Raw genomic sequence first — 17901 nt, 5'->3', positions numbered from 1 at the left:
CTCCAAGGATGTCTGGAACAAAATAATGGACTGGCTCTGTTTCAAGTGAAGGAGTTGTGAATGGAACCAGTTATTGAACTGGTATAGTTTCAGTTTGCGGGGGAAAAGCTTCAAACACAGTGTCAAAAGAATGGCTTTAACTTCATCAATTTATAACATATAGATGGAGCGCAATGTGAGAATTTTCAATCAAAAATACAAGACTGTTGAGCAGCTAGTTTAACTGATTAAGGTGGACTTGATGACGGCAATTATAAACAGCAAAATAGATGCCGAAAGCAAAAACTGGGTGCTATCACTATGACTTCACAAATGCAACCAGTTTAGATACAGGTTTACAAAAGCTCAGCATTTATATGTTTTCTTTTCTTGAGCTTTAGATACAGGTTTCTGTATTGATATCTCAAAATGTGAGATTCTTGATGTACACATATTTTTCAGATTGGTGATGAATAAAAACTTTCATTTACCAAAAAAAAAATAATATAAAATAAAACTAAAATAAAAAACACTAAAATATTATTTTGCTTATTAAATGAGGGTGTTCACATTAATGGCTGGGGAATCTCAGGACTACCTCGTGAGCCGTGAGCTTACTTCGCTATCACCTCTTCATGTGACCAAAGAGTGCTAATTAGTAAAAGTAAATGACTTCCTAAAATGTTAAGGGCATTTTCCCCCACCTTTTACGTGATTCAGATCTGGTTCAATGTCGCCGATGATCATATCAAAAGCTGAACCTACCCACTATACGCTCGAATCTCGACAAAGACTAATTAAACTCTATATAATTTAATAGCCCAATCAAACCTGCTATATTTCTCATTAACCAACCAACCATCCTATTTTTGTGAGTGAATATTCAACTTAATAAGAAAAAGGGTTTGAAGAAATGGCTTCAAAATTACTCCCACTTCTCACTCCATACACAATGGGAAAGTTTGAACTCTCTCACAGGTAATATTTCAAATTTACTACTAGCTAGTTGTTCTTATAGGGGACAGATTTGATGGAAATTGGTGTTAATATTGAAATAGCTGTGTCCTTTATTTGGGCGAAATTAAGTGATTGCTGCTGTTCTCAGGATTGTGTTAGCGCCATTGACGAGATGTAGATCTTATGACAATGTTCCTCAACCTCATGCCGGCTTGTACTACTCTCAGAGGACTACCAGAGGAGGCTTGCTCATAGCCGAAGCCACCGTAATCTCTGAAACTGCTCGAGGGTACTAACTGATCATTTAATTAGGCTAGCTTATGTTTATATAAGCAAGTTATACTGCCTATATTGGTTTCTCATCTGTATTCAAAAATTCTACTAGGTATCCACAGACTCCAGGAATTTGGACAAAAGAGCAGGTGAACGCATGGAAGCCAGTTGTGCATGCTGTCCATGAGAAGATGGCGGATCTTTCTGTTTGCTGCAAATCTGGCATGTCGGGAAGAGCCTCTAATTTCAGTAAACTTCATATCTACATTTATCATTTTCTCATTTGTGATCAATTTTAAGGTGGTGTTTATATGTAAACATTAATTAAAACAGTGCTTCAAATATATTTCATAGGTTATCAGCCGAATGGGCAAGCACCCATCTCCAGCACCGACAAAGTGGTTCCACCTGATGGCACCGGTATGGAATATTCGCCCCCTCGGCGATTAAGAACCGATGAGATCCCTCAGATTGTCAACGACTTCAGACTTGCTGCAAGAAATGCGATGGAAGCTGGTGAATAATATATATGCTACTTTATTCTTCTCCATTTTTGGTCCAATAGTTACAACGCCAATCACTTCATTGTACGACAATATTATGCAATATATATTATTTTCTTCGGTGTCTTCTGTATGATTTAAATAGGTTTCGACGGAGTTGAAATCCATGGAGCAAACGGCTACATCCTCGAGCAATTCATGAAGGACAGCGTCAACGATCGGACTGATGATTACGGTGGCAACTTAGAAAACCGCTGCCGCTTTCCTCTCGAAGTAGTATCCGCCGTGGTCGATGAAGTTGGATCTGATCGAGTTGGGGTCCGACTCTCTCCCTTTGCTGACTACATGGACGCCTACGACTCAAACTCAGACGCCCTTGGACTCTACATGGCAGAGTCCCTTAATAAGTTCAATATCCTTTATCTCCACATGGTGGAACCAAGAATGTCCATTGTCGAAGGCCGGAGGCAGATTCCTCATAGATTGTCACTGATGAGAAAGGCGTTCAAGGGTACGTTCATTGCAAGCGGAGGGTACGATAGGGAGGAAGGGAATAAGGTGGTGGATGATGATTACACTGATTTGGTTTCATATGGTCGGCTTTTCTTGGCTAACCCTGACTTGCCCAAGAGGTTTGAGATTGACGCGGCCTTAAACGAGTATGATCGCAGCACATTCTATAGTCCTGATCCGGTTGTAGGGTACACGGACTATCCATTTCTTGACTCCTCACCTTAATTTGATAGTTCTTTTGGTTTGAATGAACAAAGGCACGAAATGAAGATGTAATCTCTTGGAGAGTAGTTCTAGGCTTTGAGAAAATCTGTAACCTCATAAAGACTATGCATCTTTAATTATGAAATAAATGGAGCTCCAATTCCGTCTAGGATGGATCCAATTCCGTCTACATTGACCATTCTAGATGGTGCTCCGGATGTCCGCGAAGTTTGTTACCGTCTAGGATGAGCCATTTGTTAGTCTAAGTGTGTAGACCCAAAGCTGCAATCGAAAAGACGAAGAAAACAGTCAGAAGACTGTGCGGTTGACCGCAGTGGCAGAGCCGGTCGACCGCGTGCACTGCAGGAGACTGAGAAGAAGTTTTCGCTCTGGTCGGTCGACCGGCGTGGCCGCTGCGGTCGACCGCAAATGTGCACAGGACCCTGTAAACAGATTTTTCTCTGGCCGGTCGACCGGCCTTGGCACGGCGGTCGACCGCGAATCGCGACGCAGATTCGCTGTTTCCTATTTTATCTAGGAATCCTGTTCTGCTGGGGTTTGTTATAAATACCCAAACGTTTCTAGGGTTTGTAAGGACATCAAAAAGAGAGCTTTTTGGCTGCTAAGAGAGAGAGAATCTCAGAGAGATTTACCCCTTGTTTGAGAGCTTGTATTTTCTTCTTCAATTAATAGAAAGATTGTGTGGTGTGGCTCCCGAGGACGTAGGCACGTTGCCGAACCTCGTTAAATCTGTGTGTTCGTCTCTTTTACTGTTTTTTACAAGGTTAGATCTTTATTTGTGGTTTATTCCTACTTTCCTACTTTCAACACAAGGTCCGGAAGGGCAAGGGTTCGATTGATTGTTTCGAATCCCCAACAACTGGTATCAGAGCTTCGTTCAGCAATTTGTGTGAAAGCCATGGCAGAGGAAAGCAAATCAAAGATTGAGAAGTTCGACGGATCGGATTTCGCCTACTGGAAGTCGCAGATGGAGGACTATCTGTACCAGAAGGACTTGTATCGCCCGCTTCTGGGCAAGGAAAAGGGAAAGAAGACGACGGAGTCAGATGGTGATTGGGAGGTACTGGATAGGAAGGCTCTAGGGCAAATCCGGTTGTCGCTCGCCAAATCAGTAGCCCACAATATTCTGAAGGAGAAGACGACGGTGGGGCTTATGGAAGCGCTCGCGAAGATGTACGAGCAACCGTCGGCAGCAAACAAGGTGCATCTAGTCAAAACTCTTTTCAACCTCAAGATGGCAGAAGGACGGTCCTTCACGATGCACCTCAGCGAGTTCAACACGATTGTTGATCAACTTATCTCCGTGGACATCACGTTCGATGACGAAGTGCAGGCCCTTCTACTACTATCGCAGTTGCCGGATAGTTGGGCAGGTTGTGTGACGGCAATCAGCAATTCGGCGGGGAAAGAGAAGTTGAAGCTGAATGAGGTTGTTAGCATGATTCTATCCGAGGAGGTTAGAAGGAAATCGTCCGAATCAGAAGGTTCAGGTTCAGCCCTAAGTTTCGAGCAGAGAGGCAGAAGCCAGAAGAAAGGGAACCAGAACAGGAATCGGTCGAAATCAGTGAAGAAGAGGCCGAACTCGAAGGTTAGGTCTATCAAAGGGAAGTGTTGGAACTGCGGCCAGGAGGGCCATATGTCTTCGGTCTGTAAAGCACCAAAGAAGGATGCGGGTGAGCAGGAGGCTCATATCGTGCAGGATGCCTTGATCCTTGCTATGGATAGCGATTCTGATTCTTGGGTCATCGACTCAGGAGCTTCTTTCCACGCCACTGCAAATAGGAAACTACTTCAGAACTATGTAGCAGGGGACTTTGGTAAAGTATACTTGGGGGATAATGAACCTTGCAATATTGTTGGAAAGGGCGACGTTCAGATACAGATAAAGGGCTCTAAGTGGAATTTGAAGAACGTGAGACACGTACCAAAGCTGAAGAGGAATCTTGTTTCAGCACAAAGTAAAAGAAGTCCGGCCCAAGTTTTGTTTCTCATTTTCCAAACTCAAGTCCATTCAAAACCCAGCTGCAGCAACTTGTCTGGCCATTTCTTCAAAATCAAAGCATCCAAATTGAAGAGCTAGTTAATGGAAATCAACCACAACAATCCGGCCCAACTCAAATGAATGTCCGGTCCAAGTCTGCAGCAGTGATTTTTTTGTGAAAATCCACCAAGTCTGGTCTTCAAAGAAATGATTTCATGGTCCTTTCTCCATTTTAATCAGCAGGTAAGTCTCCGGCCCATGAGTAAATTATTTGTTGATGTGCCATCATTTGCTTGATTTTTTTGTCCAACTATGCATTAGTTCGGTCTTAAAACTCTTTTGCATCCAAGTCCATTTCATTCCACTCTTTACATCCAAGTCCATTCTAACTCTTTGGTGTATATATTTTTTTTAATGGGCTTTGCTATTTGGGCTTCAATCATTTTCCTCTTTTAAGCTTTTGCTTCATGGGCTTCTAAATACTACAAAATAGAGAAGAGAGATTTTTGAGGGGTTTTTACATTTAATAATATTTATTTATATTTTCATTCAATTATGTGCAAACTAATCTAACAATAATTATTAATGGTATATTTATTCATGTAAAATAGATAATGAGGGTATAAAATTGTAATAAAATATGATTATCAGTCTTCTTTTGGCGGTTCGAGATACTACGTCACCTTTATCGACGATCACTCGAGGAAGGTGTGGGTTTACTTCATGAAGCACAAGTCAGAGGTGTTCGAGATCTTCAAGAAGTGGAAGGCCATGGTCGAGAACGAGACAGATCTGAAGGTGAAGTGCTTGAGATCAGATAATGGTGGAGAATACGAGCTGGAGGAGTTCAAGAGGTTCTGTGCTACGAATGGGATTCGCTTAGAGAGGACTACTCCAGGGACGCCGCAGCAGAACGGCATTGCAGAGAGGATGAACAGGACCTTGACAGAGCGTGCGCGGAGCATGCGATTACATGCAGGTCTGCCTAAGACATTTTGGGCGGATGCGGTGCATACGGCAGCATACCTTATTAATCACGGGCCATCAGTTCCATTAGATTTTGGGATTCCAGAGGAGGTTTGGAGTGGAAAGAAGATAAATCTCTCACACTTGCGGGTATTTGGTTGCGTGGCTTATGTTCATATCAGTGACCATGTCAGGGACAAGCTAGAAGCTAAGTCACAGAAGTGCACATTCATTGGATACGGCATTGATGAGTTCGGGTATCGCCTTTGGGATGAGAAGAACAGGAAGATCATCAGGAGCCGGGATGTGATATTCAATGAGGAGGTGATGTACAAGGACAGGGACAATGCCAAGGATAGCCAAAGCAGTGGGAGCAGCACTACGGATACAGGTGGATCCGAGTACATGGATTTGGAGGAACTTCCAGATGGGGGCGACGATGTCAGTTCTGACCGTAGAACGGAGGAGACTACAGGTGCAGAAGCTACTACCCAGGGCGTGGAGCCTAGGAGGTCATCTAGGGTACCCAAACCAAATCCCAAATACCTCTCGTCACTTGATTATCTACTCTTAACAGATAGCGGAGAGCCGGAGTGTTATGAAGAGGCAGTGCAAGTGAGTGAATCTCAGCAGTGGGAGCATGCGATGCAGGAGGAGATGGATTCTCTACTCACTAATGAGACATGGGAGTTAGCCCAGCTACCTGCACAGAAGAAAGCCTTGCACAATAAATGGGTCTACCGGGTCAAGCAGGAGAGTGATGGAAGCAAGAGATTCAAGGCCAGATTAGTAGTGAAAGGGTTTCAACAGCGGGAAGGAGTGGACTACACGGAGATATTTTCCCCTGTTGTGAAACTCACAACCATCAGAGTGGTGTTGAGTTTGGTAGCTGCAGAAGACCTCTTCCTTGAGCAGTTAGATGTGAAGACTGCCTTTCTTCATGGTGACTTGGATGAAGAAATCTACATGAAGCAGCCTGTTGGCTTCATTGAAGAAGGAAAGGAAGAGATGGTGTGCAAGCTCAAGAAGAGCTTATATGGTTTGAAACAGGCTCCGAGACAGTGGTATAAGAAGTTTGATAACTTCATGCAGAACAATGGCTACAGAAGATGCAATTCGGATCATTGCTGTTATTTCAAAAGGTTCGAGTCCAGCTTCATTATTTTGTTATTATATGTTGATGACATGTTGGTAGCAGGACCGTGTTTAGAAGAGATAAACAGTTTGAAGAGGCAGCTAGCAAAGGAATTTGCAATGAAGGATCTGGGTGCAGCGAAGCAGATTCTAGGGATGCGAATCAGTAGGGATGAAGCTGAAGGGACATTGAGTTTGAGCCAAGCTGAATACATTGAGAAGGTACTTCAGAGGTTCAACATGCAGAATGCTAAAGTTGTTAGCACACCCCTTGGAAGTCAGTTCAAGTTATCTGAGGAGCAATCGCCTAAGACAGATGCAGATAGAGAGCATATGAGCAGGGTGCCATATTCTTCAGCCATTGGGAGTCTCATGTACGCGATGGTTTGCACGAGGCCGGACATCGCCCATGCAGTGGGAGTTGTGAGCAGATTTGCAAGCAATCCAGGGAAGCAGCATTGGGAGGCCGTGAAGTGGATAATGCGGTACTTGAGGGGAACAACGAACAAGCCACTATGTTTCAGGAGGAAGGAGTTGGTGCTGCAGGGATACGTGGATGCGGACTTCGCCGGTGATCATGATACGAGGCGAAGCACCACGGGGTATGTTTATACCTTAGCGTCGACAGCAGTGAGCTGGGTCTCACGTCTGCAGAAGATTGTGACTTTGTCTACAACCGAGGCTGAGTATGTCGCGGTGACTGAAGCAAGCAAGGAGATGATCTGGTTGAACGGGTGCTTGGAAGAGTTGGATCTGAAGCAAGGGAGAGGAGTTCTTTATTGTGATAGCCAGAGCGCTATACATCTTGCCAAGAATCCAGTATATCATGCCAGAACGAAGCACATCGACGTTAAATACCATTTTATACGCTCGCTGATCGAGGACGGAAAGTTGCACTTAATGAAGATTTTGGGGAGTCAAAATCCGGCGAACATGTTGACGAAGGCAGTCACCATTGAGAAACTGGAGTTGTGCGCAACTTCAGTTGGCCTTCACGAGTAGAAGACGAAGGCGGAGCCACACTACGAGGATCGGCGCGATCGTCGGGATGTTGATTGAAGAAAGAATTTTTCGGGGGAAAAGATACATACGAAGAAGGGGAGAGTTCGGGTGAGCTCATTGATGGCGCTTTGGTCTCCAAGTGGGAGATTGTTAGTCTAAGTGTGTAGACCCAAAGCTGCAATCAAAAAAGATGAAGAAAACAGTCAGAGACTGTGCGGTCGACCGCAGTGGCAGAGCCGGTCGACCGCGTGCACTGCAGGAGACTGAGAAGAAGTTTTCGCTCTGGCCGGTCGACCGGCGTGGTCGCTGCGGTCGACCGATATCGTGCACAAGACCCTGTAGGATTTCGTCGTTCTGACCGGTCGACCGACCTTGGCAAAGCGGTCGACCGCGACGCAGATTCGCTGTTTCCTATTTTATCTAGGAATCCTGTTCTTCTGGGGTTTGTTATAAATACCCAAACGTTTCTAGGGTTTGTAAGGACATCAAAAAGAGAGTTTTTTGGCTGCTAAGAGAGAGAGAGAATCTCAGAGAGATTTACCCCTTGTTTGAGAGCTTGTATTTTCTTCTTCAATTAATAGAAAGATTGTGTGGTGTGGCTCCCGAGGACGTAGGCACGTTGCCGAACCTCGTTAAATCTGTGTGTTCGTCTCTTTTACTGTTTTTTACAAGGTTAGATCTTTATTTGTGGTTTATTCCTACTTTCCTACTTTCAACACAAGGTCCAGAAGGGCAAGGGTTCGATTGATTGTTTCGAATCCCCAACACCATTCTAGATGGTATTCCGTCCAGAAAACTCATCCTAGACGGAATAGTTATACCATCTAAAATACATCCTAGACGGATATCCATCTAGGGTGTATTCTAGACGGACTTTTCATCTACGCTATCTTACCTGTTTGAAAAAGTAAATCAGTGAAAATTTCATTCCCCTTGAAAACGATTAATACCACCTGTAAAATCATATTCACATCTAATATATTCACAATCCCATATAAATTCAATATGCGATCCAACCAATTCCGTTCCATGCAATTTATAACAACCAATACACATTCCATTCCAATGCCAAATCCAACCAATATATATTACATTCAAGCCACAATACACATTCCATTCCAATACCAAATCCAACCAATATGCATTATATTACAAGATCTAACACAAATGAAAAAAACCATTTTCCACAATATGGATGTCCAAACTCTGCAAAACAACTTATAATCTATGTCGCAAAAAAAAAGCATCAAACACATAGATATACAAGCTTACACAACATGTCTTCCTTACTAATAATAAAGTCTTCTCATACATAATACTAGTACTCCTAGTGCACACAATGCATGCATGATCCAGTCCACCTGTGAAAAAAAATATTCAAGCATAGAAATAATGTTGATAAGAATGAATTTAAAAAAAAAAACTAAAAAGATTAAAATTATAGAGTTTTTTGACGTATATTCTCCTCAAATTGCCTTTCTAAGTCTTTTCCTATGTGTACCTTTCTAAGTCTTTTTCTATTCAATATTTTTTATTACCAAAGGTTAAGTATAGAGATTATGGAGTTTGTATGATCAACATGCTCTCACATCCAAATAAAGTTTTGTACTTTGGAAGAGTTTGGCACTACTGCATACTGGACTTTTGGCGACGGACAAATCCGTCGCCAAAAGTCAGAAATCCGTCGCTAAAAGTTTTAGCGACGGAAAAATAAAAGTTCCGTCGCCAAAATTCTGTAACTAAAACTAGGGTAGGTAAAGCAAGTTTTAGCGACGGCATTTCCGTCGCTAAATTTCAGCGACAGATATTTAGCAACAGTAAATCTGTCATTTATATTGGATTTTTTTACAACGACAACTTCCGTCGTTATATCTTTTAACGACGGCAAAAATTTTAGGACGAAAAATCCGTCGCCAAAAGTGAGTGTCAGTTTCTGTTTGCCGTATCCGTTTTCCGTCACCAAAAGTCTTTTCAGCGACGGATAATCCATCACTAAAAATCAACATAATTTATTTTAAAAATTTTTTTGGAAATTTAAAATCCTTGTACAATATATTTTACAATAAAAACATGTACAATAAATTTACACAGCACAAGCACATATAACACATATTTCATTCTCATGCATATATAACACATATTTCACTAAAAACATAATAAATATCCCAACATTATAAATGTTATTTATACAGCACACCCGTTGTTTTTAATGTTAAAACAAATCAAATCAGTCCCGATCATCATCATCCTCATCACCAACTCCACCTTGTTGAGAAGTCCCAGCCTAAAAATATAAATAAAACGTTAACAAGAGTTATAGAGCAATATGTACATCATCAAAAACTGAATTTTAAAGTAAAGTAACAAATTATAAAACAACATGGCATGCCATGCAAGTATAGCAATAATAGAGTATCATGGCATATTCTTACATGTTATATGTTTCGGAGAGAGTATCATGGCATATTTTTATGTATTATACGCAAGCACGCACATGTTTTTAACAACGCACGCACACACCCTAACCCCACCCGCACACACGCACGCACGCGTACCTATCTCCACCAACACGCACACATGCATGCACGAGTACCCAGCTCCACCCAATCCCCACACTTCCCCCTCCCTCACCACGACCAAACCCGACATCAAGCACAAACATAACGACCACAACAACACAACACATGCAGCACACAACACAACAATAACAACACCACCACCACCACCACAACAATCCCCCAACCCCACCCACCAACCAACACAACAATAACAACACCACCACCACCACAATAACAATCCCCCAACCCCACCCACCAACCAACCAAACTCCTAGCCCCCACCCCCTCCCCCTCCATCATCATCACCACCACCACCACCACGACGAAAACACCCACCAACCAATAACATAACCAACGACCCTACGCACGAACGCACCACAACAAAACAAAATGACAACCAACTAACCAACTCACTAACCAATACAACCATCGCTACGTACGCACGCACCATCAACACCACAATCACATAAAAACATTAAGTATATATTTTTGGTTTTGTGTTTCGGAGAGAGTTATAGTTTGTGTGTAACAGTTTGTATCAGTGTGCATCGGTGTGTGTGTGTGTGTGATATCATTTAGTCACATGGCATACTCATAACTAAGTAAGAATTTTATATTTAATTCATTTAATTAAAAAAAGAAAAATATATACATTACCTAATCCACCATAAACTGTCTCCTATATGCCTCCTGAGAATCAGAAGGCAGAGTTGATATGAACTGGGCGAATTCCAGCTCCCTCTGCTCCTGGCGCCTCCGTTCTTCCTCCGCCATCTGGAGTAGCTCTGACTCCCGATGCGACTGCCAATCTTCCATCGCTTTCATCCGTTGTTCCATAGTCGGGTCTTGAGAAAAACTGCATCCTGGTTGTGCTGCAGACTCGTAGATGCTACTGGACTCGTGCGGCCGATGCTCGGATCCTCTCCACCGGTATCTGTTCTTCCTACTCAGTCCAATGACCGTCTCGATGATGCTATCCTCCTCCTCTCTACTTAGTCGGGTCGGAGTGTTAGAATCGACCTGAGTCTGTGATAATTGCTCCTGCACCTTAGCATGTAATTTCTCCTGCGATATACCAAAACACCCCGGTCAAGTCGACATATTAATAATGCATTGTTATAAAAATTAAGTATACAAATGAACTGCTACTTACAGCCAGATCCTAGTTCTGTGCTTTTTTCTTTTCATCGGCGTAATTGGGCTCCATGAAGTCAGAATACGATCTTTAAAATGCTCGAGATCTCCCCTCCTTATTTTATTTAAATATATCATTAACTCATAACACATAAATTATACTCAAATTGATAATCTAAGAGCTAATAGGTTATATACCTCAAGCGCCAATTGATGATAATGCTGGCTGAAGGACCTGGAGCCTCCGTGATGCTCATAACTGTGGGGCGCATTGCGGTTCCTCCTTGCTGTTTCAGCTTGACCCTGCAAAACAATGTTAAACAGATACAATATAGAAATTCAAACAATAAACGAAAATATATACTTTAATAATACCTGAATTTCGGCCGTGTCCCAGTAATCACAAAGTGCAAAAAAATCTACTCCATCTACGCGCTCGTCAAGATGCTAGTAGCGCTCCCAATCTTCCGTTCTTTGAATAAAATATTTTCTCTTCAGCTCAAACCGCCACCTCTTGAACAATAGATTGATTTGCGATGGCAGTGATGGTGGTGGTCGACGTTGATGGCGGTGATGGTGGTGGTCGACGGTGATCGGCGTGGAGAGAGGAAAGAGAACGGGGGGGGGAGAGAGAGAGAGACGAGAGAGAGAGAGAGAGAGCAGAGAGAGAGAGAGAGAGAAAAGGGGTGGGGGAGAGGGGGGATCTGACGCGGGGTTTTATCCTGCTGGGCGTGGGGTTTGCCCAAATTTTTTGGGCAATCTCGCGCCCTAAATTTTTTTTCCAGAAAATAAACTTTTAGCGTTGGAAAAGCCGTCTCTAAAAGAACTATTAACATCGATATTTTACCGATGGATATATTCTGTCGCTAAAGTAATGGCGACAGATATTTTCCATCACCATTACTAAATAATCCGTCGGTAAAACAAAATTACCGACGGATATATAGCAACGGACAGTTCCGTCGCTATATGTTAACTTATAGCGACGGAAACTTCCGTCGCTATATATCCGTCAGTAATTGTCGTATTTCTAGTAGTGAGGGTTTGAATTGAAGTATGAAAGAAGTAAAAATATGAGAAAGAAATAAACAAAAAGGCTTTTCTTAAATGGTAGTAATATATATACAAATAAAAACTCACTATAGAAAATCATGAGTGGTCGCTGTCAAGATCCCTCCTTTGCATGTCATTGCTACTCTCCACAGCATCTCTAGCCTGAGAAAAAATAGATTTGATTTTAGAATATGAAATTTAATTAGCAATACGGTGCACACATATATATATATTCAATGTACATATGCACCAGTTTGACTAGATCAAGTGTTATTGATTTCTAAAGTGATAAAACCTCTCCAAATAATTCAACGGAATTTTTTCTGGAGAAGCATAATATGATGTGAGGCAAAACTTCTTCCATGTGGGGGCTATTGGCAAATAAGAGTGCATAGCCTTCATCATCTATACAAGAAGTGTTGGATAGATCTTACCACACAAATGACATGTGACTCATAGAATTGCTGACGTGCTAGAGTTCTTGCTGAGGATCCTGTCAAAGTCAAATATGGTGAGCGTGTCATAGAGGATATTGTGCTCGTGCCCCGAAGATAGTGAGGACGTTGTAAAGGATATTGTTCCCATGCGCCATACATGTCCAACCGCTATTAATGGAAATCTACCCCTATTATTATGTCCCATGACATTTATAGTAATAATATCATTTTTCTCCCTTGACAAACATCAACTTTATCCTGAGTAGCGTGTAGTGTTGCCTTCTTTGACACAGCATCAACACTATCCTATATCACATAAGAATAAAAACTTACATCATTGTTTGGCAAATAAAAAGAATGAATTTCTATAGAATACTTATTATAATGACTTACTAAAAAAATTTACCATCAACAACATGTTTTCCTTAATATTGTCATCATCTTTATAAGTTGAGCAGAATATAGCATAAACTAACTTAGCCTTTAAATTAACCTGGCATTTATCGGTTTCCCCTACGAATTAAAAAGGTTATAAGAGGTGGTGGCCACATTGATGAAATAATAGAATACAAAGCCATATGTACCATGTCTTAACAATAAGCATACTCAATATTAGCAAATGATGTTGATCACAAGTGGAGGTCAAGCTTGCACTTTCTCTTTCGGTTCGCCAATCTCTTCTTAGATTTATTCTATAGTAAATAGTTTATTAGTAGAGATAAAATGAATCTTTAATAGGAAAGTTAAAATAAAAAATACTTATGCTGACTCAATCTCTCAATAGAAAAGAAAAGTTGTGGAATGACCAACGTCCACCCTATCATTGATATTTAAAAACCTCCGCTAGTTTGCTATATATTTATCGTATGTTGAGGCTTTCAACTCATGCCGCCACTCTTTGAGCACGTCTCAACCTTTAAGTTGAAAATATAGTGTCATGCTCTAGGATGGTCCTCAAGATAATATTTTTCCTACAAATTTGCATACATATAATTAGATTGGATATGATTTTCAATGGATATGATTTTCAATGTTACAAGTTCAAATATTTTTTTAAAAAATAAAGGAAATACTAAAAAAATAAAATGTTACCATACGCTCTCTCCATATATTCTCATAGGAGCTTGTGACGCCCCTAGTTTTATACAAGGCTACAATCTAAGGTGAACCTAAATATGTCAAACATGTCATGCACCCACACTGTGTAAAGACACGTTTCACCATCATAGTAATATCTCTCTAGTGGAATCAACAATAAACAAGTGTAGGTACAAAGCAGATAGAATAAAGATAGTAATGCAATAATCATGATAAAGGAAGTGAGACAATCCAATAAAAACATAGTCATGTTCCAACTAAATAAAATAAAGTACAACTGATAAACTTAAACAAAATATGAAATATCTCAATATGAAATAACAACTCTAATGTTTGAAAATAAACAATAACTACTGTGGAGTACAAATAAACTACTAATAATATATGACGGTGAGCTAAAATGCATCTTCATCAACCTGCGACTCTCTGGATACCTAGCTCGTTGTTTGAAAAGAGGGGAAACAACGAGCGTCAAAGCACTAGCGAGATCATCTCCACCGCCCCCAGGGGGAGGAGGTTAGGAGTATATGAAAATACAATTTAGTACATATAGATATATAAAAATCTATCATGAACTATATAGAAATTAATATTTAGAAATCCATAACACGAGAATGGGTACGTTGAGTGAAATAATCTAAACAAGGAAACCCTCTGATCACCCAAATCCGCAAGTGCACGGATATCGTTGTAGTGATACAAGGTCGTATCCTCAGGGACTTCGTTCTTAATTACTAATTATTATTGTTTTATGACTATCTAAACCAATCGTATTAGGAGGTTTGGTTTTAATGATTGAAAAATAATGAACGCACTAGTTAGTATCAACAACAGATTTACTCAACTAAAAGAATCTAAGATTGAACTTCGGTTTCAACTTCGGTTTGAACTAACAAATTAATTAATCGATATCAAACCGCTCAATTCATTAGGAACGACTAACCTATAATAACTATAGCCTCTTTTAACGACTAATAGTCGTGCCTAATTCAGCCTAACAACCTATTCTCATGGTGCTAAACCAAATTAAACATATTAAGATATTTAAAAACCTCCGCTAGTTTGCTATATATTTATCGTATGTTGAGGCTTTCAACTCATGCCGCCACTCTTTGAGCACGTCTCAACCTTTAAGTTGAAAATATAGTGTCATGCTCTAGGATGGTCCTCAAGATAATATTTTTCCTACAAATTTGCATACATATAATTAGATTGGATATGATTTTCAATGGATATGATTTTCAATGTTACAAGTTCAAATATTTTTTTAAAAAATAAAGGAAATACTAAAAAAATAAAATGTTACCATACGCTCTCTCCATATATTCTCATAGGAGCTTGTGACGCCCCTAGTTTTATACAAGGCTACAATCTAAGGTGAACCTAAATATGTCAAACATGTCATGCACCCACACTGTGTAAAGACACGTTTCACCATCATAGTAATATCTCTCTAGTGGAATCAACAATAAACAAGTGTAGGTACAAAGCAGATAGAATAAAGATAGTAATGCAATAATCATGATAAAGGAAGTGAGACAATCCAATAAAAACATAGTCATGTTCCAACTAAATAAAATAAAGTACAACTGATAAACTTAAACAAAATATGAAATATCTCAATATGAAATAACAACTCTAATGTTTGAAAATAAACAATAACTACTGTGGAGTACAAATAAACTACTAATAATATATGACGGTGAGCTAAAATGCATCTTCATCAACCTGCGACTCTCTGGATACCTAGCTCGTTGTTTGAAAAGAGGGGAAACAACGAGCGTCAAAGCACTAGCGAGATCATCTCCACCGCCCCCAGGGGGAGGAGGTTAGGAGTATATGAAAATACAATTTAGTACATATAGATATATAAAAATCTATCATGAACTATATAGAAATTAATATTTAGAAATCCATAACACGAGAATGGGTACGTTGAGTGAAATAATCTAAACAAGGAAACCCTCTGATCACCCAAATCCGCAAGTGCACGGATATCGTTGTAGTGATACAAGGTCGTATCCTCAGGGACTTCGTTCTTAATTACTAATTATTATTGTTTTATGACTATCTAAACCAATCGTATTAGGAGGTTTGGTTTTAATGATTGAAAAATAATGAACGCACTAGTTAGTATCAACAACAGATTTACTCAACTAAAAGAATCTAAGATTGAACTTCGGTTTCAACTTCGGTTTGAACTAACAAATTAATTAATCGATATCAAACCGCTCAATTCATTAGGAACGACTAACCTATAATAACTATAGCCTCTTTTAACGACTAATAGTCGTGCCTAATTCAGCCTAACAACCTATTCTCATGGTGCTAAACCAAATTAAACATATTAAGTTCATGTTAGTCCCTTACGTTCCTGAGAATCATTAACCTACTTTCATGATCAATCACTTCCCATTCAATTACTATTTTGCGGCATCAATTTAACCATTCAGTACAAATTAACATCCCAAATGAGTCAAATTAGTGGCTAATTGAATTAACCATAGGCAAGTAGATACTAATAATTGAATAATGTAGATCGAACGATTAACGATAACAATAAAATCAATTCATCAATTCACAACTATAGTCAAACCTAATTCAATCCTAGAAGAAATAATTACTCACACATAAATGGAATAGAAAACACGATGACAATATATAAGATCATAATTGTAAACTAAAAAACAAGATTAAAAAAATAAACCGTAGCATCGAAGTTGAGATGTTGTACACAATTCTCCACCACCAGTAGATTACAAATCAAAAGAAGTCCCCATCTAAAAGTTTTTTTAGAAAGATCCAGAGAAGAAGAGAACAGAAAAGAAGCCAACTATCAAACTAGGAGCTCTCCCCCTTTGATGCCTCCCTCCACATTCTCTTTTAAAAGTTTGGAAAAAGAATAACTCCTGCAAATAACCATCAAATCCCACTTAAGATCATGTCAGAAACTGAATGCTGACATCCAACAGGGTTGTGTACGGAAATACAGCTAGGTCGTGTTTAGCTTTTTCGCTCTATTCATTTTGGTTTTTCTTCTACATTTCAACACTCTAGTGTTGTTGGACACTGGGGGATCATGTAGCCTCTTTCCATGCATTCCTTGACTCATTTTTGGCTCCGAATCTATGCTTAGCTCTAATATATCCTACACAATGTACAAAGAGAGTAGTAAACAAGAACAAGGGAGCTAAACAAGACCAAAACATAAGGAAATCACATAAAATAACGAGAAACCGGAGGAGAAACATAGTCAAAAGATAGAAAATATTCATATTTATCAACTCCCTCATGCTTGAACTATTGCTTGTCCTCAAGCAAAACAGATGGAAACACACACACAAGTCGACACAGATTCAAATAAATGACAACGAAGATATCAAATAAGCGCAAGATCATCCACTAGACTCAAGTTCACGCTCAGCATCATTTCACTTAGCCCAAAGTCAAAATGGAAATCTCGTCTCATGTCTCAAGTTGAAGAGAATGCATATGTAAGTGTTCCCGTACATTAGTGCAAGTGACTCGACTCATAAACGTTGGAATAATGGTTTGACGGAATTTTTCTTCCAGTTGATTCCCTAGGACTCCTCATGACAGACACATATGTCATTACACATGGGTCATACTTTTCCTACTTAAGGTCTCAAAGGAACACTCGGTTTCCTTACACCTTTTTTATGTGAAGATCCTGTCATATGTAGTACCTACTGACGTGATAGACATACTTCTGAGGGTGTGGTGCCAGGTACTGAGCGCAACAGACTTTAGGACCTTTTTTTTCATGGCTGAGTGTTTCTTCAGTAACCAAAAAGTAGTCCAAGTCACCCAAGGAGCTTAGGTACTAATTAGATAGATTTAAGCCAAAATCCATTCCTATCTAGTCCTACGTCTAGAGTCAAGTATGGGTGAATTGAAACTCAGATAGATAACACTCTAACCAAATGGACATGAAACATAGATTTTTTATCTAACAATAAGGCAAGTGAAATCAAAGATGTACGTGTTAAGAGGGTTGCAAACTATTGTACTCTCACTTTCCTTTTTCTACTATTTTTTAAAGAAAAACAAACACTCAACCAATAGAT

At 40.0% G+C, this 17901-nt stretch overlaps 1 protein-coding gene across 2 annotated transcripts; it reads left to right on the top strand.

Annotated features, from left to right (window-relative positions):
• On the top strand, positions 715 to 2646 carry LOC109837990 (putative 12-oxophytodienoate reductase 5). 2 transcript variants are annotated; one of them, XM_020406392.1, is made up of 5 exons: positions 715 to 957; positions 1085 to 1225; positions 1322 to 1458; positions 1543 to 1725; positions 1858 to 2646. In XM_020406392.1, exons 1-5 carry the CDS (start codon positions 893 to 895, stop codon positions 2448 to 2450), a joined length of 1119 nt encoding a protein of 372 aa, XP_020261981.1. In that variant the 5' UTR covers positions 715 to 892; the 3' UTR covers positions 2451 to 2646. The 2 variants fall into 2 exon arrangements, with proteins under 2 accessions (XP_020261981.1, XP_020261982.1); XM_020406393.1 differs by having other exon boundaries at positions 718 to 957; positions 1564 to 1725; positions 1858 to 2645.

This window comes from Asparagus officinalis, chromosome 4 (assembly GCF_001876935.1).
Source record: "Asparagus officinalis chromosome 4, Aspof.V1, whole genome shotgun sequence".
NCBI lineage: Eukaryota > Viridiplantae > Streptophyta > Magnoliopsida > Asparagales > Asparagaceae > Asparagus > Asparagus officinalis.
The sequence above is the reverse complement of the archived record's forward strand: the minus strand, read 5'-3'. Positions and strand labels throughout refer to the sequence as shown.

Excerpts from the sequence above, each read along its gene's own strand:
- LOC109837990 (XM_020406392.1), top strand. The coding sequence starts at position 893 with ATGGCTTCAAAATTACTCCCACTTCTCACTCCATACACAATGGGAAAG. Across the intron at positions 1,459-1,542 it reads GGGAAGAGCCTCTAATTTCA|TGCTTCAAATATATTTCATA; the intron begins GTAAACTTCATA and ends TAATTAAAACAG. Across the intron at positions 1,726-1,857 it reads AAGAAATGCGATGGAAGCTG|GTTTCGACGGAGTTGAAATC; the intron begins GTGAATAATATA and ends TGATTTAAATAG.